The 27,985-nt window shown below is 41.1% G+C and overlaps 4 protein-coding genes across 6 annotated transcripts; 2 read left to right on the top strand and 2 right to left on the bottom strand.

The window, feature by feature from the left end:
• LOC306927680 (alpha-crystallin B chain-like) lies at positions 1–2,813 on the top strand. The gene is made up of 3 exons (XM_079507497.1): positions 1–289; positions 933–1,055; positions 1,292–2,813. Exons 1-3 carry the CDS (start codon positions 107–109, stop codon positions 1,478–1,480), a joined length of 495 nt encoding a protein of 164 aa, XP_079363623.1. The 5' UTR covers positions 1–106; the 3' UTR covers positions 1,481–2,813.
• Positions 2,814–3,119: 306 nt separating this feature from the next.
• Positions 3,120–5,902, bottom strand: mia (MIA SH3 domain containing). Its single transcript, XM_079507495.1, has 4 exons — positions 5,722–5,902; positions 4,248–4,381; positions 4,043–4,153; positions 3,120–3,617 (listed from the first exon to the last, which is right to left on the bottom strand). The coding sequence occupies exons 1-4, from the start codon at positions 5,837–5,839 to the stop codon at positions 3,594–3,596; spliced, it is 387 nt and encodes a 128-aa protein (XP_079363621.1). The 5' UTR covers positions 5,840–5,902; the 3' UTR covers positions 3,120–3,593.
• Positions 5,903–7,962: 2,060 nt separating this feature from the next.
• bicdl2 (BICD family like cargo adaptor 2) lies at positions 7,963–17,490 on the top strand. Of its 2 annotated transcripts, XM_079507490.1 has the most exons (10): positions 7,963–8,051; positions 9,290–9,832; positions 10,867–11,082; positions 12,220–12,336; positions 12,990–13,136; positions 13,478–13,624; positions 14,583–14,657; positions 14,831–14,910; positions 15,424–15,538; positions 17,226–17,490. In XM_079507490.1, exons 2-10 carry the CDS (start codon positions 9,608–9,610, stop codon positions 17,403–17,405), a joined length of 1,302 nt encoding a protein of 433 aa, XP_079363616.1. In that variant the 5' UTR covers positions 7,963–8,051; positions 9,290–9,607; the 3' UTR covers positions 17,406–17,490. The 2 variants fall into 2 exon arrangements, with proteins under 2 accessions (XP_079363616.1, XP_079363617.1); XM_079507491.1 differs by lacking the exon at positions 13,478–13,624.
• Positions 17,491–18,714: 1,224 nt separating this feature from the next.
• LOC306927676 (mitochondrial import receptor subunit TOM40B) lies at positions 18,715–27,207 on the bottom strand. 2 transcript variants are annotated; one of them, XM_079507492.1, is made up of 10 exons: positions 26,900–27,203; positions 25,729–25,928; positions 23,977–24,044; positions 23,731–23,823; positions 23,332–23,433; positions 22,745–22,850; positions 21,489–21,611; positions 21,115–21,191; positions 20,914–21,016; positions 18,715–20,650 (listed from the first exon to the last, which is right to left on the bottom strand). In XM_079507492.1, exons 2-10 carry the CDS (start codon positions 25,910–25,912, stop codon positions 20,511–20,513), a joined length of 996 nt encoding a protein of 331 aa, XP_079363618.1. In that variant the 5' UTR covers positions 25,913–25,928; positions 26,900–27,203; the 3' UTR covers positions 18,715–20,510. The 2 variants fall into 2 exon arrangements, with proteins under 2 accessions (XP_079363618.1, XP_079363619.1); XM_079507493.1 differs by lacking the exon at positions 21,489–21,611 and having other exon boundaries at positions 26,900–27,207.
• Between the last annotated feature and the right edge of the window lie 778 nt (positions 27,208–27,985).

Below are 27,985 nucleotides of genomic sequence, written 5' to 3'. Positions count from 1 at the left end.
AGAAGAGACAGAGCCAGACCAACAGCCATCAGACATCCCCCAACTCACCAGAGCCAGGACCCAACGGCCTGTGTCGTATCTCTCCACCCCTGCTGGGCCTTTCACCATGGACATCCCCATCCAGTACCCCTGGTACCGGCGGATTTCCACCCCTCGGCTGACAGACCTGCCAGTGGTGGCAGATGCGCTCTCTGATTGGCCACTCCTCTGGCCATTTTCTTGGGCCCTCCCTTGGGTACGCCCCTCCTACCTGCGCTGGTTCAATTGGCCTGACCACGGGCATGCTGAGGTAAAAAAAAACCTGTTCCCTTTTACGTACTGTCTGTAACCCTCCATCGACTGCTTGTCTGTCTGCCATGTTTTGAACGGACAAAAAAACCTTTTCCCTTTTACATACTGTAACCCTCCATCGACTGCTTGTCTGTCTGCTATGGTTTGACCGGACAATATGACGGAATCACAAATCCAACAGGAAGCCATGAGAACAAAGGTCCATGTTTCTTCGACTGAAATGTGGGTTTCTTATGTGGGGACAATAACAATAAGCTATTGTGTGTTATTGTGGTGTCTGGCAGAGTGCTCGTCAAAGCCCTGCAATCCGCAGCCTTCATTCTCAGAATCATTCATAAAACTCACATACAACAGAGTGCATTTATTAGAATTTACTGTGGTCCTGAGTCCTATGGTCTAATCCAGTGGTGGTTCTCAAACATTTTCATGACAGGGACCCCCAAAATGATATGTATTTGGCCACGGACCCCCATAAGAAAAGAGAAATCAAATTTTGTTTCAAGATGTTTCAAAATAGATCCACACAACGTGTTGTTGCGAGGTTGTGAATACCTGAAGTATCAGTTAATGTGATAGACTGATAGTGATGCTATATTAACTAACTTAACTAACCACTGGTCTAATCCATGTGTTGTCTGCAGATGCGCGTGGAAAAGGATAGATACATAATTTATCTGGACGTGAAGCACTTCTCCCCTGAAGAGCTGTCTGTCAACGTGAGCGAGGAGTTCATTACAATACATGCCAAGCATGAGGACAGACAGGTCAGTGGGGAAGTAAACCAATGTCTCTTTAATCTGATGATGGCGACCTAGACTACTGCAGCGGTTGTGATTATTCTGATTAGTATGTGTATTCAGAATGTATTCTATTGACTGTAGCCTGTATAATATCTCAAATCATCTCACTTCACCTTAAATCATCTCACTTCACCTCCTTATTTAATTGCAACTAATCTCATCTCATGTTTGTTTGTGTCCATGAATGCATGTGCTAGCAGGATGAGCACGGCATTGTATCGAGGGAGTTTCTGAGAAAGTACAAGCTTCCTGGGGGCGTGTTGGCCTCTGAGGTCACTTCCAGCGTGTCATGTGATGGCGTGCTGACAATCACCGCCCCCCGCTCCCCCACCTGTCCGGAGCGCTCGATTCCCATCACCTGCGAAGACGGTGCAACAAGACAGAAGTAGAACAAAGCCTGACCCTTGACCTCTGACCCTTATCCAACCACTAACCCAACTGTCCCTGTATCTCTGTACTCGGTACGTCCCGTCTGTCCCATGCTTGTTGACAGCAGTGTAGATGTGTCTGCTTACTGTACATGTTGATATACTGTAGCACAGAGTGCTTCGTTGTGATTAGTCAATATCTGACCCTACAGCCGGATTTACACTTCACCACTCGGCGGTGCCACTCATCGAAAATGAGTGAAGAACATATGGACGATGTTGGGTTTTTCCACTGCGAGCGGCAAGTGACACCTGCAAGTGATACCTTGTGTAATGAAGTGTAAATTAGGCGTTAATCTATAGTTTCCTCTGTAAGCGGATGGTGCTTTCAAGCCAATGTCTAATTTACTGAATGCCTGAGGGGGCGCTGGAAGGCATTTTAAGACATAATGGTGTGAGGAGCAGGCTTGGGTGATTAACACTCTACCCCATCTCATATCTCAAAGCAAATTTATTTTTAATATACCTTTGTGCCTTATAATATATGCCACTGTGCATGTGAATGTCATGTTCAAAACTGTACCAATGGGCAATGGCATTTAGAATTTAAATATGTACAAGTCGGCTTATCGACAACTTTTCTGGCATTAAAGTTACTAGAAAGTGACAGCATGTTGACAACATTGTCAGCATTCGTCGGTGGACACTGTTAATTCCAAACTAACAACAACTGAATTAAACATCAGTTTAAATTGGCAGTTCTGGTCCAGTGAGGCTTATTCACTAATATATGCCTGGTAAAGAGTAGGCTACTAACAGACATAAATTCAAAATGTCATGATGTGCCGAAGATAATGTCTGAGAAAGTTGGTTTGGTGTTGGTTTTGATTGTTTGTTTCTCTGTGTGAAGGAAAATAAGGCTTTCTGGAAGCATATAAGTGTTAAGCCTGATTTGGTGTATAAATCGGGCTTCATATGTTGTTGTTTAAAAACAGACTAGGGACCAGGTGTAAAGTCTGTCTTTGGAAGGACTGGGGGCAAAGACGAGGGAGGGTGGATCAACAGGAGGACAGATGAGGATGGGGGGAGGCAAGATCTGTATTTAGAGAAGGGGAAGCTGGGCTCCTTGCTACCGAGGAACATGAGCTCAGAGCTGCTAAGATCATCAGTGTGTGTGTGTGTGTGTGTGTGTGTGTGTGTGTGTGTGTGTGTGTGTGTAAAGGTGAGTGTGAAGTCTGTGTTTGATATGAGCATGAGCCTTCATATTTATAACTGCATTCATGTTTGCTGAGATATAGCCTATGGCTCCATCATACTCTGTAATGATAACACCCCTCCGCCAGAAGCATTTAACAAACAAACCTGTTTCGCATAACAATCATTAGAATAAAACTTGAGACATTAATGTATCTTTGTCTTCTCTTGTTTACATTACAGCAATGTTGAACTTTGGTAGAACCTTGGGTTGTATTGCTACCACCATATTTATCTGTTGCTTCTAAAGCAGTGATTCTCAAACAGGGTGGAAATGTTGTGACAATCACACAGCACATTATTGATGTACATGTATTGAACTATACAAAAAGTCATGAATTTTCTATTCTATTTTTTTTATTGAATAATCCACCCACTGTTCTAAAGTAGCAATTCTATACACTCATTGTATAGTGAGAAACAGTTTTCAAACTCACAATTTTAGCACATAGACAAGCGTAAACAAAGTGGATTCTGTCATAAAACAAGGGATAATCACACCAGGTACATCACAATTATGACATTTTACACTTTGAAAGTCAAATTGATGGACACATAAACACCTGCACACACGTGACGTGCATACACATTGCCAGAACATTACGAGGTTAGATGGGGTGACAAAAAATAAAACACAATGAGCATTGCACATTTTTAAGCAGCATCGTTGCTTTGTTCAGCCTTGTTAAATACCAGTTACATTAATGAAAGCTGACGCAGTACAAAAGGTGGATAGGAGTAGTAGCTGTGGGGCTTACTGCATAACAGCTGTAAGGGTTTGGTCATCAGCACTGCACATGAATAGCCAGTTCTATACTTAATTTGTTTATGCTGCAAGAAGGTTGTGTTCTTCACTGGGGATGAAGGTCAGCTGTGCACCTCAGTAACAGTAGAAGTCCCATTTCTGCAATTGAGAGGAGAAATACAGTAAGGGGACATAAAGACCACACATAACTCACAATCCACTGTAAGTGTGTGTGTGTGTGCATGCGTGTGAGTAGGGCTGTCACGATTATGACATTTTACTTTACGATTAACAATTTAATTGCGTTTCTATCGGCGAACATTGGACCAGAACAAAATTACACTTCTGTTTGGTTTCCTAAAAAAAGGTGCACAGGGCAGATTTAATAACTTTATAAATTAAAAAAAACATGAATAGCGGAAATAGCCAATCTACAAGCTCGAGCTTGTAGATCTGCTATTTCCACTACTTTTGTGTCATGTGTGCGTGCGTGCGTGCGTGCGTGCGTGCGTTCGTGCGTGCGTGCGTGCGTGCGTGCGTGCGTGCGTGCGTGCGGATGTGTGTGTGTGTGTGTGTCCACCTACAGTAGTCTTGACCTCAGTGGTTGCTGGTGTGATTGCATGTGTCTCCTCCACCACACTGCTAGGAAAGTGACCAACCCTAGCCTCCTGCTGCCCATAGTAGGAGTCCTGAACCTGTTACATTAACAACAAGGATAGAATTGTAAATAAAATAAAAAAGTACAAAAATGTGATGTAAAGTTCTGAAACTATAGCATTCCTCACTCACACTGCCAGCCCAGAAAAGGTTTCCTCTGTCCTTCAGCATGGCATAGACATAGACCAGTTGGCCCTGTCTGATCGGGATGAAGCGGCAGTCACCAGGAATATAGTCCTGCAAGGCACGTGCTATCAATATGGTGTCTAGATCAGAGGGAAAAGAGAAGCCACAGAAAATGGTGAACTAGACATTCTCACTCCCAGTTATACTGACAAGCTGGGCAACAAAGCATCATCTGACTAAGCGTCACATGATTTGGTGTCTTGTTCACCTCGACACATAGACTTTACTTAGAAAATAACACAACAGCAACAAATAACAACAACTTAATTTACAATAGACATACAGTACAGTGTTGTGGGGGTTTGGAGGACACATCACTAAGCATTGTGAAGCAATAATAAGCAATAATAATACCATAACAATACCATAACAATACCATAACAATGGTATAACAATACAATTTTGGCGCTCCAGAAACTGCTAAATCTGCTCAGTTGTGACTGCCGCAAGTCATGCAATGCTCCAAACTGTGCTTGCCAGGGCCAAATTAGCCAATGGGCCAGTGGGGCCATGGCCCCTTCTGGGAAATTAGATCGCATGGTACTCGGTACTCCTGCATTGGCCGTTGATGTTGTTAAATTTAGGTTAAAAAGATGATAAAAACACGAAAATGTTTCAGGGAGATAGACCCTTGGAGGGGGAAAAAAAGTTAATGTGAATACTCCTGTGGTTGTGCTTGGGGATCAGGTCGTTTGAACTATGGTGACATGTGCCTCAGGCCTATATGACTGGACATTGTGTTGTTTTTTTTTATTTCGATGTCATAATTATATAAGCTCTGTTTAATAGTTGTTATTCACAACATCATCGAGTCTTATGTGCACATTTTAATGCCAATAGCAAGTATCTATGTTTAATATGTTTTTGAAAATATAGCACATTTTGTGACCTTAAAAAAACGAAAATCACTAAAATGTGGCCTATTCTCTGAATGCCAACTTAATATTCTTCTGTATTAGGCTACAATGTTTTATAAGTCAGTACCAATCAATTCCAGGCATGATTTGACATATTCAATTGTATTAAGGATATAATGTGAAAATGAATCAAAAATGAGAATTTCGGTTCTCATATAAAAGTGGTGGTAACAGGTAGAAAGCTACCACGTTGGTAGTGCTACCAGGGCTTAAATAATACCATGGGCATGTGGGAACATAAAAATCATCATTAGAATTTGCCACCAGAAATGCTGTGCCCATGGCCTATGTATGCCGAATTGAAGTGGACTCGGCCCCAGACCTTTTTTTTCTCCCTGGAAATAAAACGTCTGGGTTTCCGAGACTACTTTGGGACAAATAGCAGCATTCTTTCTCAAGCCTATTTAAATAGTATACAAAAGAAAACTCAGATTTAAGATGTGTTTAAAGGTAGCAGCTCTGTTTACATGCGCAGTAGGTCTAGCAGTCTACTTGGTACTCACTGCTACACTCGGCATCGGCACAGAGTTTCTTGTTGGAGAGTTTGGGCATCTCTCTTCCAGCCTCAGAGAGAGGCAGCACAATGCACAGCAACAGGAAGCAACAAAGACTGCCAGACATTTCTGTATCTGTGCGTATCCGCTTAGCTTTGAGTTGTATTGTGGAGTTGTTTGATATTATCCAGTGTCTGTCTGCTACTCTGCTTTCTCTGAGAAGGGATTCCAATAATGCCAAACCCTTTTTCTCTAGCCCCACCACACTTAAACACACACACACACACACACACACACACACACACACACACACACACACACACACACACACACACACACACACACACACACACACACACACACACACACACACACACACACACACACACACACACACAGAGCTCCATTCAGCCCTTCTAGCAGGTACACAGGATGAACGGTATTACGAGGAGGAGGAGGTGCCAGAATAGACAGACCCCCAGTTGTGTACTGACCTCCTTCTATCTTCCTCTCTCACCCTGCATTACCTCTAGTTGTGAAATGACTGGCTGCATTCTCACAGGGCACTTGTCACTTTTTGCACTTCCAGAGTAGGCCTAAAACATATCATTTAGGTTTGGTAGCAGTTTAGTTTCTGCCTGGCTGATTTGTGTATTTACTGTTTTCTTATACAGTAAATACTGCATTTGCAGAGATTGAGTATATGTATTACGTGTAGGGCAGGCTACATACAGTAATGCCTTGATATATGTTCCTATATTCATAGCAACATTGCTTGCATTCTAAAAGCATGGTGTGTGGTTCTCAAAGTGGGATCCAGGGACCCTCAGGGTTCCTTAGGGGTTCCAAATTGACCCTTACAGGTCTGTAAGTCTGCAAGTGTGTAAAATCTGTAAATGGAACCAAATGGACCCTTACAGGTCCATTTGGTTCCATTTGCACACTGGTACAAAGAGTTATGAGGTCCTTGAAATAAAAAGGTTTGAGAACCTGTCTGATTTGCACCTGGCATTAGAGAATCACATCGGAGTTAGCTGGCAACTAACAGCAGGTAAGGACAACTTTTGTTCATTCAGTTCTATGTCATTAAAGAGAGGTTAGCATTTGTTCCTATGAAGTTTTGTTTTATTTTTATTTTAAATGGTGGTGATTTTCATTTTACATGATTATATAATATTGAGGGAGTCGGGACATGGAAGAAGTTCTTTACAGGTGAGGTGGCTGATGCTGACGCACGGGGACTGATTTTTTTTGTTTTTTGTTTGAGGGTTTCTGGGCCTACTTAGCAGTAGTAGTAATACTAGTACTACTACTACTACTACTACTACTACTACTACTATACTACTACTACTACTACTACTACTACTACTACTACTACTACTACTACTACTACTACTACTACTACAATAATAATAATAGCATCAAACTGTGTTATAGCACTTTTAAAAACATCATTCATTACTAAATGTAAAAATAAAAGTAGCATATATGCCACAGAGAATAATAAAGTAGCTAAAGGTAGAATGTTATGTAAATGATTATTATCTCACAGAATATTAAGATATATATAGCTAAGCAGCTGCATGCATGCTGGACAGTGATGTCTGATAAATCAAGCCCAGTTTTGTTCCAGACATAGGCCTACCTGTATTTTATTTTAGAAGCTTCAAGCTATATCAGTCGTGAGTAAAATAACAAGTTCAATGGTAAGTGAGAACATACTTTAAATCTCAAGAACCATCAGTAGAACTGAACATTGAACCTATAGCTATACTGAGATATAAATCATGGTTGATATTTATAGTAGCTGGTATGACCGAACAAGTACATACAAATAGTGCATTTTGTGTTTTTTTTATCAGTAGGCTACAGTAGGCTAGGTGTTGGCTGAGAATAATACCATTGTAATTTGGAAGGGGTGGAAAAAAGATAATAGTAAAACTGTTATTTCGGTCAGAGCCAGGTCCATTTGGTTCCATTTGCACACTGGTACAAAGAGTTATGAGGTCCTTGAAATAAAAAGGTTTGAGAACCTGTCTGATTTGCACCTGGCATTACTTGGTTCTGCCAGTAGATGGCAGGGGAGTGGCTTATAGACAAAGGCTTCACTGATTCCACCTCTCATGTTGTGACTCTCTCCCAAGGGGTGGAGTCTCCTATGTTTCCACTGCTCCAACTCCAAGGAAACCAGCCAAACGCACGCACACACACACGCACGCACGCGCGCGCACACACACGCGCGCGCGCACACACACACACACACACACACACACACACACACACAAACAACTCACTAGACAGGAAGAATCACATCGGAGTTAGCTGGCAACTAACAGCAGGTAAGGACAACTTTTGTTCATTCAGTTCTATGTCATTAAAGAGATGGGTTAGCATTTGCTCCTATGAAGTTTTGTTTTATTTTATTTTAAATGGTGGTGATTTTCATTTTACATGATTATATAATATTGAGGGAGTCGGGACATGGAAGAAGTTCTTTACAGGTGAGGTGGCTGATGCTGACGCACGGGGACTGATTTTTTTTGTTTTTTGTTTGAGGGTTTCTGGGCCTACTTAGCAGTAGTAGTAATACTAGTACTACTACTACTACTACTACTACTACTACTAATAATAATAATAATAATAATAATAATAATAATAATAATAATAATAATAATAATAGCATCAAACTGTTTTATATCACTTTTAAAAACATCATTCATTACTAAATGTAAAAATAAAAGTAGCATATATGCCACAGAGAATAATAAAGTAGCTAAATGTAGAATGTTATGTAAAGGATTATTATCTCACAGAATATTAAGATATATATAGCTAAGCAGCTGCATGCATGCTGGACAGTGATATCTGATAAATCAAGCCCAGTTTTGTTCCAGACATAGGCCTACCTGTATTTTATTTTAGAAGCTTCAAGCTATATCAGTCGTGAGTAAAATAACAAGTTCAATGGTAAGTGAGAACATACTTTAAATCTCAAGAACCATCAGTAGAACTGAACATTGAACCTATAGCTATACTGAGATATAAATCATGGTTGATATTTATAGTAGCTGGTATGACCGAACAAGTACATACAAATAGTGTATTTTGTGTTTGTGGTTTTTTTTTTTATCAGTAGGCTACAGTAGGCTAGGTGTTGGCTGAGAATAATACCATTGGAATTTGGAAGGGGTGGAAAAAAGATAATAGTAAAACTGGTATTTCGGTCAGAGCAACAAAAGAAGCTTTGACACAAGGCGACTGCTTAAAGGCTATGCTAGATTACATTACCAGACCAGACACCAATACCAGACAATACATCTTTCGAGGTTAGAAACATCACACAGAACAAGACAATTTTGAGCTCCATAGTTAGATTTACATTTTGAGAGATTTACTGACTGACATATCTTATCTAGGGGGACTGGGGCCTGATTTAGAAGGATTTGTTTTTGCTCCATGGGAAACATGGCTGTTGATGAGGAGTATGCTTCCTACTGCCTTGCTAATACTAGATGTACTTGTTGTATTGTTTTGCATTATTATTAAATGTTTTTTTTTTCATGTTCTTTTTTTACAGGATAACTTTAAAGGGACTAAAGATAAGAACATCAACATCGCCTCACTCTGTAGCAGGTGAAAGAGACTGCGTTCCAACAGGACAGACCAAATCATCCCCACACAAAACCCTCTGAGGTCAGAGAAGAGAAAGAAACACATCCAATTCACTTCAATCTTCTCCTTTGACACAAACTATTTAAACAGCACAACAAGGCTGCATTCCTTTCCTCATCCTCCTGTGGGCCTGTGACAGCGTGTCTGTGGATCATTAACCATGTTCTCTAAGCACTGACCTCCCCTGTCTGTGCTACGCCTTCTTCAACCTCCCCTTGGAAAGATGTTCAGAAAAAGCAGCCTTCCGTCTCCCAGCCTGGAGGACTCCTTCTTCCCTTTCGCTCTCACTCTCCCGACATCCACGTCCTCTTCCATCTCTGGCGGGGTCGATGGAGGAGGAGGAGGACTGGAGACGGACCTCATCCTGGCGGCGGAGCTGGGACAGGCCCTGCTCGAGAAGAATGAGGAGCTGGCAGCCACTCTGGAGGAAAGAGAGAGACAGGTGGAGGTATGTCAGAGACATTGGTGGAAGAATACTGAGATGTTTAACTTATAAGTAAAAGTATCAATTGCACAACAGACATTTACTCGAGTAAAAGAACAAAAGCATTGGCATCAAAGTGTACTTAAAGTAAAAGTACTCATTATGCAGAATGTCCCGTTTCACAAGTTATCGTATGTCTAAAATGTATTAAAACAATCTTTTGAAAATATCAGATCTACAAGCTCACAATGCATTGTTTAATGCAAGTTTAAATAGGGCTTAAGTAGTTAATGTATGTTTTCTAATAATAATCAAAATCTACAAAAACATTATTGAAAATAGGAAATCCAGTAAAGTAAAAGAATACCTCACAATTGTTCTCAAGTACAGTACTACTACTTGAGTAAAAGTACTTAGTTACTTTACACCACTGGATCCATAGTATGTATGGCCATTGGCCACAGAATAAAAAATAAAAAGAAGATATTTCTGCTTCAAGGCAAGGGACAGTGCAGTGGAATGATATTGTACTTTATATCGAAGGGGATGGAGATGGAATGTTACACATGCCTGGAGAGGATTTATGTAGGTTATCGAGCCACACTATATATTATAGTACTGTCCCTGAATGTTGCCAAACGTTTAAGATAAGAACAGGTGAGATCAGATGAGTTGAAATGATATGAGATGAGTTGAGAGGAGAAGATATGAGCTGATGAGACAAGGTAAGCTGAGTTACCATAACTCCAAACTTACATTACTGTATGTTGTCTTAAGGCCTGTGTGTACAACATTATTAGTGTGGTTGCCCTAACAGGGCAAACACACAGGGCAACCACACAGGGCAACCAGACTATAGTAATTGTCACACTTTATTTCTTTTTACTTACTTTTTTCTTTCTAGTTATTAATGTGTGAAGCAAGGACGCCCGCACGACTCCAATCTGTTTTAGTTTCTCTGAACATTCTTCCCGGGTGCGCGTCGAGGAAAGTTAACTTTACAAGAAATTCTCTATGGAGAGAATAATATAGTTATTAATGTGTGTCTACTGTCTCAGGCTCTACAGCAGGAAAACCATGTCCTTCAAAGGCGGCTGGAGATGAGTGAGCTGGTGTCTGGGCAAAGGGAATCAGAGTTGACCACTGACCTGGCCGCCTTACGGGCCGAAGTGGAGCGAAATCACAGCCGAGGACGGGACCGAAAGAAGGACGAGAGCGACCAGCTGACCCAGTTAGCCAATCACAATCAGCGCTTGGTGGAGCAGCTAGCAGAGGTGATGAGCACATCAAAGAGTTGTGTGTGTGTGTGTGTGTGTGTGTGTGTGTGTGTGTCACAGTGTCAGGGTGAGAGAGCGGTGTTTTGAAATGTAATTGTCATGTAACTATCATTGTCCTATGCTACGGTATGGCTTGTAAATTGTCAAACATGTTTCACAACAAGTGTACGGAATATATGCCTGATGATGTGTAGAGGCTGAAAATCTGCACAGTTTTTCTTTAAAAGGAGCGCTTCACCACATTTTAACCTTACTTACTTTATGTTAAGATCATATAATTGGTCCTCACTAATGCTCATTATAAGATGGCACCAATTATAATGTGTACCCACTAACCCACTCTGCATCTCAGAAGTAGGCGGATTCCACGCTAATAGAAACTACAGTCTCTCTCTACCTGGAAAATTAGCATACTGACATAGAAGCCATTGTTCTTGCATAAAAACCTGTCCTCAGCCCACCTCTGAGACACAGAGCGAGTAGACCAGACAGTGGCCCTGTGGTTAGAGTGTCCGCCCTGAAACTGGGAGGTTGGGGTTTGATCCCCGGCCGGGTCATACCAAAGACTGTAAAAATGGGACCCAATGCCTCCCTGCTTGGCACTCAGCATCAATGGGTTGGATTGGGGGTCAAATCAACTAATGATTCCCGAGCGCGGCGCACGCTGCGGCTCACCGTTCCAAGAGATGGGTCAAATGCGGAGAACAAATTTCACTGCGGTAACGTCTGTGACTAATCGTACGACTTTGACTTTGACTTTGACTTTAGACAGAAATGGTTCCATGTTATAATGAACATTAGTGAAGACCAATTCTATAAAGATAACATTAAAAAAATAGTTGAAGTGGTCATTTAAGAGAATAAATTAAATAAGTGTGGTTAAGAGAGAGAGAAAGAGAAAAAGAGAGAGAGGGATAGAGAAAGAAAGAAAGAGAATGTCCCCATGTCATGTGGTTATTTATGTCAAATCATAGATGGGAGCAATGTGGCCTGGCAGGTTCAAGGGCTCTTACCGTTGTTACTTCAACGTCAGTGAGAACAATAGTGTTTCTAACTCTGTCTCGTCTCTCTGTCCCTCCCTCCCTCCCTCTCCGTCCCTCTCTCTCTCTCTCTCTCTCTCTCCCAACCATTCAGGCTGTAACACTGGAACATACCCTCAGGACTGAGCTCCGTTCTCTTAGAGAAGAGATGGACGAAACCTCCTTTAACAAAAATATAAGCTACACGCAACTGGGGAGCATACAGGCAGAGGTATACTGTATACTATACTGTATTTGTGTGTGTCTATCAAATACTGAAGCAAAACTCTGATCCCCAGGACCACTCACTTGTCGATAATGGCCCTGGATAAAAAAAATATCAGCTCCCTAAAAATAAAAAATCACACCGTGTGAAGTGAGGGGCGTTCTTATCATCGTACATCATCATGACGTAAAATAGACACTGTCTATTTGATCAGACACAATGACGTAAAATTCTCCATTCATTGTCAATGGGAATTTAATGTTTGTGTACGACAAAGTTTGTGGACACAACAAAAGCTGGATATAGGAGGGGCTAGCGCCCCTCAAAAATAAACAATAATAATAATGACCACCTAGAACAATTGACATTTGGCTGACATATAATTTTCCACATTTGCCCCATTCTCTCTTGTTTTGATGCATGTAAGCACCATAGATTTACAAACACATCAAAGCACATCCAGTATAAAGCCTATGTTTGATTGATTGATTGATTGAAAATTGTATTCACAGTATGCAGAATGGGTACATTTCAAACGAAAGCACAAGTCAATACTAAAACTGTTACTGTGGACGACACCATATCATTACACTTGTTTACAACAGGGTCCATGTTGCACGTTAACCCCCAATGTCTGCGTCTGCCTTCCCCCACTGTAGAACAGAGTTTTGCAAGAGAGACTGTCACACATGGATGAACAAATCAAAGCTTCACAAGAGGACAGTGAGAGGTTGCGAGTGGAGAGGGCAGTGCTGAGAGAAAGAGTGACAGATCTGCAGGCCAAACTGAACGAGAGAGAAACCGAGGTGAGGCCACCGGCAGCTTGTCCCTGTTTTCGGACGGAAAAAAGTGAATTGAAACCTTTAATTATTTCAAGACTGAGAATGAGGGATTAAACGTGAGCAGGGGTGATTGTGTGGGCTTGTCGAATAAGAATTAACTTACATCACTAACCGTTTACTAACACAAATAGGTGAGACACACCCATAGTCGCTGTGTATGTCTAATATAAGTGTTTGTGTGTGTGTGTGTGTGTGTGTGTGTGTGTGTGTGTGTGTGTGTGTGTGTGTGTGTGTGTGTGTGTGTGTGTGTGTGTGTGTGTGTGTGTGTGCGTGTGTGTGTGTGCGCGTATGTATACTGTACATAGCTAGAGCAGGAGCGAGGAATGGTGTTTGAGTTGCGTACGTTGAATCGCTCCTTGCAGCAAAGTGCACTGAACCTGGGAGAAGAGAGCTTATTGGAAGATTCACGCACGCAACCTCTGTCCCTGCTTAGCGAAATTCAGCAATCACAGGTACACAGAGACACCCACCCACATATATAGTATATATATATATAGTATACACTCACACGCCACACACAGCCCACACACAGGCGCATGTACAAATGCACAACACAGTGAACAACAATGGTATAGGGTGTGGAAAATACTTACCATACTAACCCTCTATAGTAGGTAACTAGTATGCAAATGTATGTTGTTTAATGATCACATGTTCTGTTATTTAAATAGACATACTGTTTGCTTGAACACTGCTAAGAATGTTATTTAGATAGCCGTTGTTTAGACAGATGCTATAGGTTTGCTGTTTACCTGGTATCCTAGTTACTTTGCAGCGCTTAATTGTTTTTCTTTGCACTCTTATTTACTTGACCATTTACCCTGCCGTGAGAGCTATCCTGCATAAGAGCACCGGATCAATGTCTAAATTCTACTAATTCCAGTCCATATAATGTCTATCATTCCTCTCACACTGACTAATATTATTAGTTATTTGTCATTTACTAAATATGGTTTGTTCAGCATGTACGGCCATCCTTCTTTTCATGATTTGAGTTATTTAATATTGAATACTAAATAAGTGCTACCAAATTTGTGGTTTCCTGTACTGCTGGTACAACTAGAACTGGGCAGTAACGTTGCTGATTAAAACCTGTGCTGTGTGGTAAACTCTCTGTAAGTGCTATAGTATTATAGCATTATACTATTTTCTTGTAGATACTGCCGGCAGGGTCACATTGGAGCACTGTTATTCATTAACCTTATTTCTGGAATAAAAGGAAACTCATTCAATTGTTATTGGCTATTAGAAATATATTATTTTGTTCTAAATATCCACAGGCTGCTGACATAGCTAATGTTTCTGGACACTTTATTTTATATTGTGTAGATATTTAGACATTCTAGCCTTGTTTGTTTACAAACATTCAAACATTCTGATCTGGTTTAAACTCTGTCCCTTCCTAACCAGGCAACAGAGGCTCTGCTAGCACATTCTACTGTCCTACAAGCAAGAGATGATGAGATTCAGGCATTGAAAGAGGAGGTTTGTAACTACGTTTCCGCAATGCTGGTATTGCATGTTGCCTATTACTGTACTTGCAAACTTGAAAAATATGATCTTATCAACTGTCAGTACCTGCAAATCCTAAAGTGGAATATAAATCTTAAAATATAATGTATACTGTAATAATGTATTATGTTTATTTTCTTTTTCAGTTGCGCTGTCAACAGGAGGAACTGAAATCTCTGGGAGAGGAAGTCAAACCATTTAGAAAACCAGGAAAACCAAGCTACAGGTAATAATACTGCCCATGTGGGATCAACTCGCTTTGCTGGTTGCTGATACCGGCCGAGTCTAGAGCGGATACGAAAATGGTGCATGCATGTACGGGTCTAGACCGGTTCACATTCAATTTGAAACGAAAACTAGGCAGTGGAAAGCCTGAGTAGTTGGAAAAAATAAGCTGAAAGAGATGCACCATTCACCTAGGCTTTTGGTTTGTTTTTGAGAATCTCCCCATTGCTAACCTGTATTGGGTAATAAAATCCAGTCCTCCGATTAATCTTCGGTTACCGTTTCCTCCTCCTTTCATTATGTTTGTGAGCCGTAGATGTAGCGAATGTCGGTGTCATGTGCCGAAAATAGACACTCTAAAAGTAACACCACTGTATGATGATCAATCATCAATTATAACATAAGGATAATCAAACCATACTTTGCAATATCCTAGCTTACATGGCCAATAAAGCAATTCTAGACTCAAGAGTTTTCGTCAGCCATCTACAGTATGTGCATTATTATTTTCCAGTTCCCTAGAGAATGAGTTGTTGATGGTGCGGCAGGAGAAAGAGTCACTGACCCAGCAGCTCCTCAACACCATTAAACACAAGGTGGCGCTGTCCCAGGAGGTGGACGCTTGGCAGGTGAGTTTGTGTGTAATGATATGAAAAGTAATACAGCAGATACTTTTCAAAACAGATACAAAAAAAGCACAATACATTGGGTTCAATTACGGATTATAAACACAGTTTAAAAATGTAATGTCACCTTAGATTTGTGTTCTCTTAAGCTGGGCATGTTGCTTTTTTCCTACCACATCAAAGCAAACATGAATGTCATGTTGGGGTTTATCTGTGTGGTTGTCGTGAATTATACATAGCTTATTTTCATCTACAAAAGTTGATCTCAAGTGGCATGTACTTAACAGAAGGGTGGTTCACTAGTTAGTAGTGTGTCTGCAGGGTCCTTGAGCAAAGCACTAAATCATTAACTCAATTCTGTAGCAGACTCTGCATTAAAGGTAGTCAGTGGAAATACCTTTCCTCATCATTCAGCATAATAGTCAACCATTATCAACAAGATGAAGAGGGGTCCCTCAAATGGGAAAACTTCAAGCACACTCTAGCAAGGACTTAGTTAAAAATCCTTTATACGACAAGGCTACTACATATTAAAAACAATTAAATGCCACCGACGTGATCAGTATCAACAAGTCTCTCGAAACAGACTGTTCCAAGGAAAAGAGGGCACTATTTTTCCTTTATTTTTTTAGATTGTTCTAAGATTGGTATCAACAAGACTTGTCTAAATGCCTCACTAGTGGCCCCTAGAGGTCTATTAAGCACATGATATTTGGCAATAAAGTGTTGGATAACTTGACAGACAGATGGACCGAAATCATCCTGCTTAAAAAATAAAATAGCTATGTCCAACATATTAACTTTTCAGGAAATGAAAAAACATGTTTATAGAACAACACAATACTGCCTGAACTGAACTGAAACTCATCAACGTTGGTATGGTGAATTGCCAGATACTACATCACTATCATCACTTTACCCAAATAGCTCAAGTGGAGTTAGGAGGTTTTGACCATTAATGTTAAAAAGTTGAAAAATGAAGATAGCTGGTTTATATATAAAGGAGCATAAAGCTGGAATACTTTTTCCTGCGGTTTATTGGGGTATCAAACCAAGCCCCCAGAACGGCTGTCCAATGTTGAAGCTGCCACTACCTACTGGCCAAAACTGGAACTGCAGCACGGACATTCAGTGACGTCATGTGCGTAACGTGCGTCAACCCTGACCTCAAATTTGAGACCGCTCTCAACTTCCGCTCGCTCGACGCCATTGAATTATAATGGTACTTCCGGCAGTCTTCCGGGTGCTTCAAAACGCCACTGAGCAACTTCTATTAAAATGAATAGCAGGGGGCGGGGCTGTCGCTCCCGGTCCGCACTCTATCCTTTATAACTCTATGTATCAAACCAGCAACATTTTGGTTACTGGCTGTCAGTAGATCTGTCTCACTGTTTAACCTCTCTCTGCAGGAGGACATGCGACTGGCTGTCAGTAGATCTGTCTCACTGTTTAACCTCTCTCTGCAGGAGGACATGCGATTGGCTGTCAGTAGATCTGTCTCACTGTTTAACCTCTCTCTGCAGGAGGACATGCGACTGGCTGTCAGTAGATCTGTCTCACTGTTTAACCTCTCTGCAGGAGGACATGCGATTGGCTGTCAGTAGATCTGTCTCACTGTTTAACCTCTCTGCAGGAGGACATGCGACTGGCTGTCAGTAGATCTGTCTCACTGTTTAACCTCTCTCTGCAGGAGGACATGCGGCTGGTCATCAATCAGCAGGTTCAACAACGGGAAGACGAGCGAGAGAAAGTGAAGAACAAACAAGAGGAAAGAGAAAGATCAACAGGACTGCAGAGAAGCAAATCCTTGAGAATGAGGGGAGATGGAGGGAAAGGATTTTTCTCCTCTCTGTTTAAAGATAAACAATGACTGGTGCTCTTCCCCCAAACATGGGATAAACACAGAGGGTAGAGATGTACATACCTCATATTTGAATATATTTAAACAAAATGTATATATGTACAGTATCTATAATTTAATAGTTTGTTTTCCAGCTGTTCATGTTTTAGCTTATGTAAATTCATTTCATATGCTATAGTATTTGGTGACTGTTTCTTTGACCAGATCAACTGATAACACAGAACAGAGACCACAATGCAGTGCTTTGTGAACATTATCACAATATATATTTTTTGCAATTTGAAAATAGTCCTGCCCGCTATATACAGAGACTTGGACTTCATTTCCTCCAATGCTGCTAAATTAGGTCAATTAATAAGTGTCAACACTGGATTTCTGGGTGTAACCCATTAAAACCTGGAATTATTTTTAAGCAAACATGTTTTACTCAAATATTTGCTTCCGAGGGTCCCTGGAAAAAAATATTTTGAGATGGGGGTCTGCGGACAAATACATATACTTTTGGAGGTCCTTTAAAGGTTTCAGTGCATCACTGATATATGTTTTTCTGAAAACTTAGAAGACATTGTTTTTTTCTTTTTATCGCTCTTTTTTTTTCTTTTTATCCCACGGTTTTTGCGACCCATTTTTTTACCCAGTGTCAATTATCTAATGTAATCCTGGGTGCTACACTTCCTCTGCCAACCTGGGGGGGCAGCGGACTGGCCTCATGCTTCCATCTATTGCATGAGGAGTCCAAGCGGCTTCTTTTCACCTGACAGGGAGGAGTTTCCCTGGCCGGACTTAGCGCGTGGAAGGAACACTTTATTCCGACCAGTTCCTTTCCCCTCCATCAGGCGCCCCGGCTGGCCAGGGGAGGTAGTTTAGAGACCAGGATTACTGCATGTTTTTGTGAGGGTACCTACCCTAGGGGACACAGGGAGAACATGCAAACTCCACACAGAAAGGCCCTTTCGCCATGGGTATGGGCACTGATGACGCGGAGGAGAGAACACGCCCCCAGCGCCCACAGCATCCCCAGCGGGAATCAAACCCAGGACCTTCTAGCTGTGAGGCGACAGCACTACCAACTGTGCAACCGTGCCCCCAAATCAGCCTCAGTCTTAATGGGTTCAAACTCCATGAATAGGTCCATGGTCTGTTTGGTCTCGTATATCACCACAGGCCTATATGGTAGAATACTGCGAGTTCTTAACTCCAGTCCACTCCGTTACCCCCTACACATGTACTCAGTGATAGTAACTTAGTACCTCGAAGCTCTCCATAAACATTGTTACAAAATCCACCAATACAAATACCGGTACAGAAAAAAAGATGATAAAAATAAATAACCTCTTTATTGATTTAAAACAAAACTAAACACACTTACTCCTTGCCAGCATGTTAATTAATAGGACACAATTAGTCCATAAATAATACATATATACTAGTTACATTTAATCTGTAAAAAATAACTCAAAAGGCCCAGAGTCAGGAGTGTGTAGTGCAGATTGTTGCATACAGTTCTGTAGGATCAGTATACATACTGAGATACTGCACCTTCCAATATAGTATGTACCAAGCCCGACACAGGACATCACAGAACCTTCAGTTATAGTGAGGGGCAGCTAGCATTTAGTAACAATTATGGTTATACATGTTAACTAATGGGTCGTCTCCTAAAGTTGAACGAGGTTCTGACAGGGTCATGATGAACATTGTACAACGCTAACATGATCCTATTGCACATGCTCCAGCTTTTTAGAATAAAAGGCTATTTTAACCAATCTGTATGATACAAGACTATATTAATTGAACTTAATGTAACTAGTACAGTGGTTGGATATGGTCTACCTGCTCTTCTATTGAGCTCTTCCACTGAGACATTTAGACAGTGTTCAGGTAGGAACACCACTGGTTGACCACCACCTCCAGGCTCAAAGCACCATATCTCACCCGAATTTGATTCCTGGGTAGGCCATAAAACTGCTTTAAACCAAGGTTAAAAAGTGCAGGTGTCCCATCAAAATAATAATGTAGTGCATGTGGACTTGGTGGTCATATACTGAATGTGAAGTGGATTTCATGAAAAGATTGTTTAAAAAGATAATAAGCACAATATTTATTTAAAGGGGAATGCCACTGTGATCCAACTCTTATTTGTAGAAAAGTGAGCTAGCTCTACAAATCATCTTTCCATACATATAGTACTACCTAACTGGCAAGCCACATACAGTAGTTTTGCTTCGATTTGGTAATTGCTTTTAATTTTGCTTTGCAGTGGCGTTCCCCTTTAAGAATAATAGACATTTAAAATAAATAATTACATGACTTTCAAGCAAGAGTTATGATCAAAAGTGTAGTTTTCAAGGATATTCAAGGACTTGATTTTTAACAATAAAATGCAATGTATTTTCACCATGTTCAGGTATTCAAGAATTGTGATTATTTAGTTTTTACTCCTGACATAATGATTGATACAAAGTTTGGGTCCCAGTAGATCTCACCATCAGCACCTACCGGTATCTGATATCTTCCACGCGTGCACGCACGCACACGCACGCACACACACACAACTGCATACCTACTTTATAAGTCATGTTTTTTCCTATGACCACTAATAATATAAAACTATTTGTTTACGTCTATAATATAGCATTTATCCTTTACATTTTCAGTTTAGCAGGAAGGGACATTTTCTCTGATGTCAGAGTCCTGTCAAGGTGTGTCTGATCTTCAGGAAGTGTGTCGAGGCTGGCTGCCAGGTTAAAAAAAAGGAACAATACGGTAGGTGGTCGAGAGACTCGTGAATTGTTTCTCAATTGCTCCTGCGTACTCTTGATTTAGTTCCAGGCCAGCCTCCATTTCAAAAGGCAGGTAGACAGGAAGATGTGTTGGTAACGAAGCGGGAAAACACTTGGATCCAACACGTTTACAATCCACAGCGTTCAGAGGGTTAGTTGCATGTTGGTTAGTTGCATGTTGGTTACTAACTGCGATCTCTCATAGAGACAGGCTCTGATACACCATAGTAATGAAGTTTAACCACGTGGTCTCAAAAATGGTTCTCTGAACAGAGAGGATATTCCTGCAGTCACTTCCAGAATTTGGAGTTACACAAAGTGTCTTGCCAGACTATCCCACGTTGACCCCAAGCCCCACCTGCAGTTTGTCACCTCTGTGGTTAACGAAGGCTCCCATTATGAGAGTGGCAGGGAGCGGAGACAGACGTTTCTCTAACACTCCTCCTATTATACACCTACTATTCACCATACCTTGGTACACAAAATGCAAACACAAAAAGAAAGAGCACAGCTCATATCAGTGAAACAAACGTAATACACTTTTAACTTCCTATTTATAGGTATCACAATAAAAATAAAAATTTCAAGGTTGTAAAGAAAGGGGGAAAAATGTTCTACTGTATTATGAATAAAATCTTAAATGTTTTGCCAATTATTTGGTACCCCACTTGCAATATCCTCACAGGCAAATCAGTGGGCCCTGGCCCACAGGTTGGGAATCTGTAGATACTTACCTCTGAAGATCATGTTGGCCTCTGGGAGTTCCATCTGGTATCCAAAGGAGGCAGTGGTCTCCTGCGTCCTCGTACTGGCCTCAAACTCCACCCCAACTTGGATCTATAGCAAACAGACACATGCAAGTGTGTTTAAAATACATGCCAAAAAGCAAATAATGTGTGTACAGCATACAGTATGTGTCTATATCTTTTCAATACCTGTTTGTTGGCTCGGTGATAGTAGCTAGCGTGGGCACCTCCTTTCCCAGCATTCAACGTTGCCACCCAGTTTGGTCCTGCATAGATATACACAATACCCCATACTGAAAACAAGATTATTTTCTTGCATATGTGCTTTATCTGGATAGACAGTGAACAGAGAAAAAGGATAGTCAGGAGGGCTGACATGCAGCAAAGAACCTAAGGTTGGATTTTAACTCGGGCCAGTAAGGACTGTAGCCTTATTTTTCTTTCGCGGTGTGGGGGATTATTTTGATGATATGATTATTTTTGGGACCACGGCATGAACCGGTTGAGAACCACTGGTCTAAAACATATTGTTATGGTGTGATGGAACAGAAACAAAGCCCTACTCGAGTATTGTCCAGCCAAAGTGAGAATGCCGCCTTCCTCTGCTCGTCCACGATGGTAGACCAACTCCCCTCCTAACACCAGGCTGGATGACACGCTCTGTAGGAAGTGGGCTACGAGGATCACTGCGCGCACACACACACACACACACACACACACACACACACACACACACACACACACACACACACACACACACACACACACACACACACACACACACACACACACACACACACACACACACACACACACACACACACACACACACACACACACACACACACACACACACACACACACACACACACACACTAGAGGTTCTGAACGGCGGCATTCCTGATGACCCAGACTACTGAATACTGATACTTGTTTTATAGTTATTATGTCAGGGACTAGTGATGGAAATTTTCATCTTTCTTTCTTTCTTTCTTTCTTTCCCCATTAGCTTCCACAAAGTTGTCGCTAGTCTTCTTGGGGTCCACACAAAACATAATTACATTTTAAGCAAAAACTGTGAAGTCGCTCTGCATTAACAGAGACAACAACAACAACAACAACCAATATTCACAAATACAGTGTTTACACAAAAAACAAAAAACAATGACATCTATAACAGACTCATGATTTTATGTGTAACTAACTGTTTAAAAGGAAATCTGCTTCTGGTGTGTCTAAGATTTATGGGGAGCATATTCCAAGCTGAAAAAGCTCTATGAAGAACAGTTCTCATCAGTAATCATACTATTTTGGTTGTGGTTTGGCACCACCAGATAACCTGAGACAGAAACCTGTATATAATAACTGTTCATGAAAGAAGTGCTAACTCCGACGTATTTACACTGCCTTTCCATACTTTACTGTATGTAGTTTTGGCTATGTTCTGTCCCTCCCAAATAAACAAATAAAGTAAAGATATGTTTAAACATATTTGAATGTACTGATTACTGAAATATACACTGTTTATGATTGAGCTATAATGTAAATGTATTTGACCCTTTAGGTGGCTAGAAGCACACCTTTGCATCAAAAGCACTCCACATGCCCGGAGTTACAGTACTGCAATATACATGTAGGCCAGTGTTAAGGCACAATTAGTGGTAGTTTAACTTTGATGGGTAAAATCCTTCCCTCTAGTCTAAACTAATACTTTTGGATTGTGGATGTGTGCATACAAGTGATTATTGATTGATGGCACCTGGTGCTTAGGCTGACTCCTCGCTTAACATCCGTCATTTCTCTAGAGACTATTTCTCACCTGACTCTCTGAGGATATCTGGGTTGGCTACCGTCACTGCAGCGGTGAAGTCATTGCCTCTGTACTCTGTCTCAAACTGCCATGTTACAAACTGGGCCTGCTGCGTCTGTGAGAGAGTTAACATTTAACTAACAAACAGTAGCATAAATTAACGAGCATTAAGCTGATGCTTTTATCCAGAGCAATTACAAAATATTGTGCTTAAGTTCCTTGTACACCAACATTAGAAATGACCAATATTACAGTATTTGAAAATAGGCGCATGATCATTTTTGCCAGTCCGTCAAATGTGATCGTTTCTGACCGAGGCTAAGTCATTGAATTTTTTGTAATTTTCGTTTTTTCATGTCATATGAAAGCAGCTTCAAATTGACATATTGGTTGTTCAGTTTTAATGTCTTGCAGAAAACAGTGAGTTGAGAAAACGGGCTTGAAAGGTTCACTTTTGTGGGCTTTAACATTACACCTAGCTACATGTTAAGGCATTTAAGAGTCTGCCTGGGCTATTAACTCATTTTAGATTAAAAAAACTAAAAAAACAGTTAGACTTGCCGCATGACATCAAAAAGAGTTACAAATGGCCTCACCTGGAACACTGCCTTCGATCTTACGCGCTCTGTCAGATGCAGCAGAGAGTGAGCATTGAGACTACCTGATGAATCAATTTCACCAATCAACGCTGGGGCATCCTATTTTCAGACAAAGCATAATAAGACAACCTATAAAGACAATGCAGCTATCTTTAGCTTTTAATCAACGATCATAAAAGATTCACAAATGTGTGTTTATTCCATCCTAATATTCCAAATGTGTACAGCAATCCAACAGTGATATTAGATATTGTTATCACATTGTCTACTCTACATAATCATCGGATTTTTTTTTTTTTCTCCATCTTTTTCGAGGGCTACAAATGTATACAAATGAAAACATACATACTGTAAAAGAGAAATGAAATCTTTTGTATCAGGGGACCTGTATCTGACCTTGTCTTTGCTGTAATCATCTGACTGTAAATGTTCCACGTGGAATCTGTAATAGGATGGACAGACAGCGCTGAGGTGGAGCGTGTGACTGGCCTGGAAACACAGACACAAGCGTCCTGTTAAAGACCACAACCCTGCAGACACTGGCGTCAACTCCAAATCTAAGATTTACATGGAATCACAAATCTTATATGGATAAAATATTTGTCTGAAACTGTAATGGTTTGTGCCGTTACAGTTGCTCACCTTGAAGAAGCTGCTCAGTGTCTTATTTACAATCAACTTGACTCCCTCAATCTGCTGAGGAAACACCTCTGGGAATGTGAGGGGAAGATGGTGAGGAAGAAAATTAGGTAAATGATGTGAATATCATCACTGTCCTGTCACTGTTTCTGTCCTTGCAGAAACAGTGTTCCAATGGTTCTAATGTAGTTAGTACGTTTCATTGATTAAATAATTATAAAAACCCATAGACTGACTTTACTACTTTCAACCTTGTGTGCCTTTTTGGGGCATGTCATTATAATTTAAATGAAAAAATATATAGTGAAAAATAGCACATCTACTGTTAGCTCTGGTCCATAGCTCTAATGCGTTGCATTTAGAGCTATGTTACTCTCAACTTCCGCCGCTCGCATGAATGCAGACCAGCCTCTCGCCTTTAGCGTAAATAAAAATAACGTTTTTGCTACTCACCAAAACAAAGGCGGGTTGTGACATTAGAAAGCCTAGTTTCCTTAGTGGACGCACTCTGAGCCCCCCACCACACGGATAAACGGTACTTTTTGGCCAAAAAGGCATTTTATTTCCACCGGAAAAATACTTTTAGTTACTCCGCTGCGCCTATACCAATATTGCCCAGAGAATTGCCTCATAGAGAATATTTTTCCTCCGGTGAAAAACAATTGCCAAAAAGTACCGTTTATACGTGTGGTGGGGGCCTCAGAGTGCGTCCACTAAGGAAAGTAGGCTTTCTAATGACACAACCCGCCTTTGTTTTGGTGAGTAGCAAAAACTTTATTTTTATTTACGCTAAAGACGAGAGGCTGGTCTGCATTCATGCGAGTTCCGGAAGTTGACAGTGACATAGCTCTAAATGAAACACATTAGAGCTATGGATCAGAGCTAATCTACTGTGAGCTTGTAGATTTGCACATTTTCATTTGAAACCATCATTGCATAATGAATTATGATGTTTCTTACAATTTAAGACAAGAGGACAGAGGACCGATCTATTAAAAAATCACACCCGTGTGAACTGAGTGGTGTAAGGTTTTATATAGCATGATCAGCTGTGGTCTGACGTAATGTCTGACGTAATGAAATCACACCCGGATGTGATTTCAAAACTGGCTGTTTTTGTGCAGAGAAAATGACCACGGTTGCTACGGTCATCCAGTTCACCCGGGTGTGATTTAATTACGTCAGAAATTATTTTGAACATAGCAACCATGGTCATTTTTTTATGCACACAAAAGCCAGTTGTAGGAGTGGTTTACACCACTCAAAAACAAAAAAACTAATCATCAATCATCAAAACACAACAATAAAAAGTGTTTTCTGGTAAAATAAAATAAAAGAAATTCTGGTAATTACTGGGCTAAACATATACAAATTTTGGCCAGAAAAGGATTTTTTTCCCACCGGAAGAAAAATACTTTTAGTCCACTCCACTACGCTCTCTACCGATATTGACAAGAGAAAACCCATAGACAAGATTTTTCCTTCCGGTGGAAAAAAAAATCCCTTTCTGGCCAAAAAGTGCATTTTATACGTGTGGTGGGGGGCTCAGAGTGCGTCCACCGCGTGGAAGTAGGCTTTGTAATTACACAAACTGTCTTTGTATTGGTCTGTAGCGAAAAATTATTTTTATTTTCTCTACAGTCGAGAGGCTGGTCTGCATTTGATGCGAGCCCAGGAAGTCGAGAGTGGCATTAGAGCTATGGACCAAAGCTAGGCTGGGCCTAGCTTTAGTTTGGACTTAGTTGATACTCGTACCTTTGCAGCTTCTATGCAGTGAGTGGAAGCTGCCTGGGTTGGGCAGACGGCCATCGCGTTTCTCCCAGCGAGGAGGGTTGTCCCAGTGAGCAGGGTGGGCGTCCCAGCGAAAGGGAGGAGGGTCCGTAGAGAAAGGCCAGGTCTGATGGCGGGGGCCAGAAGACAAGGCCAGAACACTGCCCATGTGGGCGCGGCACGTCCTTGAAAGATATTGATTAAAGCAAAATAAAATCTCACGACTTGGCCTAATCACACATTAGGCCTAATGTGCGATTTGTTTTGTTTTTATCCCAGAGTCCCAGACTATTAAGATTTTTAATTGAGAGCCTGTAGATCGGCTATTTTCGCTGCACAGCATGCTTCCATAGAAGACGTGCATGGCTTCTATGGAATCTAAATGACTGAAATTAGGAAGGGGGGGGGGGGGTGGGGGGGGGGTCAAATGGTCAAACTGAAGCTCATTTCATGCATCTTCAAGGTCCATTGTAGTGACCACACTATAATTAAGCTACTGCACGTATTGTGACAGCATGACAATCATTACAGCACCTATAGCTGTCACACACCTATTCAATTAAAACATTTTCAAACAGATTATTCAAACTTCAGTTCTATTCACAGGTTCAAGTATTTAAGTAATTTTACTGTGTGGCACACATAAATGATGGGGGTGCATAATACAATGAGCGGTTGGTTAGTCCAATCCTGTGACATTCGATGGGGTGCATTGAATCCAAAGATCAAAGGTTTTCCACCTGCATCTTGCCCTCTCCGTTTTCCTGTTGTCAGTGTTGTTCATCTCAATAATAGAATACAATATTGAGTGGACTGCCCGGTGTATTTAAGTGGTGCTGGAACTTTGGAAGTCTGAGTAAGTGCATATTAAAAGCGAATGGTTTCTATTCATAAGAGATGGTGACTGCTCAACTCTGAAGGTCCATGTCACTCACAATGGGGCTGTCTCTATCTATCTATCTATCTATCTATCTATCTATCTATCTATCTATCTTATTGTACCCTCTATGCAATAAGGGGCTGGGCATACACATAGGATTTAACATGCATCATTTAATGTTTATGTGGCTTGCTGGGCGGCAGGTGCATCTGCTACGTTAGCTATACTACTTGTATAGCATGACCTTAGCATCAATTGTAATTAATTCATACTTACTTCAAATGTTACCACCACGAGACCTTAAAGCTCCAAATGAGAAAGGCGCATTACGCTAAATGACAAAGGTGCGGCTTTGTAAACGTTTAAAAACCACTGAAAAACCAAGGATGCTGAGATGCTGCCGCTCAGATCATCTGATGCAGACCACAGTACAGCCTCCTCCTCCTCCTCCTCCTCCGAGTGGAATAGTAAGAGAGTGGCGACACGCTTTGATCTCGCCGCAAAGCGGGTGCCTATCTGGTGCCTATGGGCTATATTTCCAAACATTGGAACTATCCATAGAGAACTATCATTGAGATAGAATGAGCACTTCCGCATTCTACGCTAGTGTCGTCACTATGGTCGTCACTCTCATACTATTCCACTCGGCTCCTCCTCCTAGATGACGTCATCTTCCATGTTGCAAATACGTCCTTCCAGAAACACGACAGGTGCACTTGGTTCCCTGACTGAACATTTTTGCTTGCCCCCTATAATTTCATGTTTCTTCCAATCATTTATTCTAAATTTCTCAATTATGCTTGAGGAACGTGAGGCATATTTCAGAATAATTTAAATGACCTGAAAATGAAAAAGCATTTCTCTTCATTATTATTTCAATTGACTTTTCGTATTTGCCATTTAATTTGAATTTTGCCAGCTTTATGCTTCCATATGCTGACGTCCAGCCACCATGAGGGTGATTTTAAAGATTCATTGGCCTAGTGGGAATGTGCACGCAAAGTTTCACAGCATTCGCACATTGCATTCATGATTTGAGGCATTTTGTTCAAAATGGTTTAATCCTGCAACAAACTTTGCCTATCTATCCTAGAGGCCAAGGAAAAACCTCTGCCATGCATTTTTCCCACCTAGTGTCAATCACAAATAAAGTTGGGAATGCATATACCCCACCTGGGGTCCGCAAGGTTATGTGTTTGAGTTTGACTGTACTCTGTACTGTACATTTTCACCCTTTGTCAGAGTACCTGTTACCGCCTGTTTGCCAAACCAATAAGAAATATGACTCATGGACCATGGTATGGAGTCATATTTCTCCTTGAGCTTGAGGAGGTGTCACTCTTTGAGGACTATTGGGGATAA

The sequence above is a fragment of the Electrona antarctica genome, assembly GCF_951216825.1.
Source record: "Electrona antarctica genome assembly, chromosome: 8".
NCBI classification, from domain to species: domain Eukaryota; kingdom Metazoa; phylum Chordata; class Actinopteri; order Myctophiformes; family Myctophidae; genus Electrona; species Electrona antarctica.
Note: the sequence above shows the minus strand (reverse complement) of the source record. Positions and strands in the feature narration are given on the sequence as shown.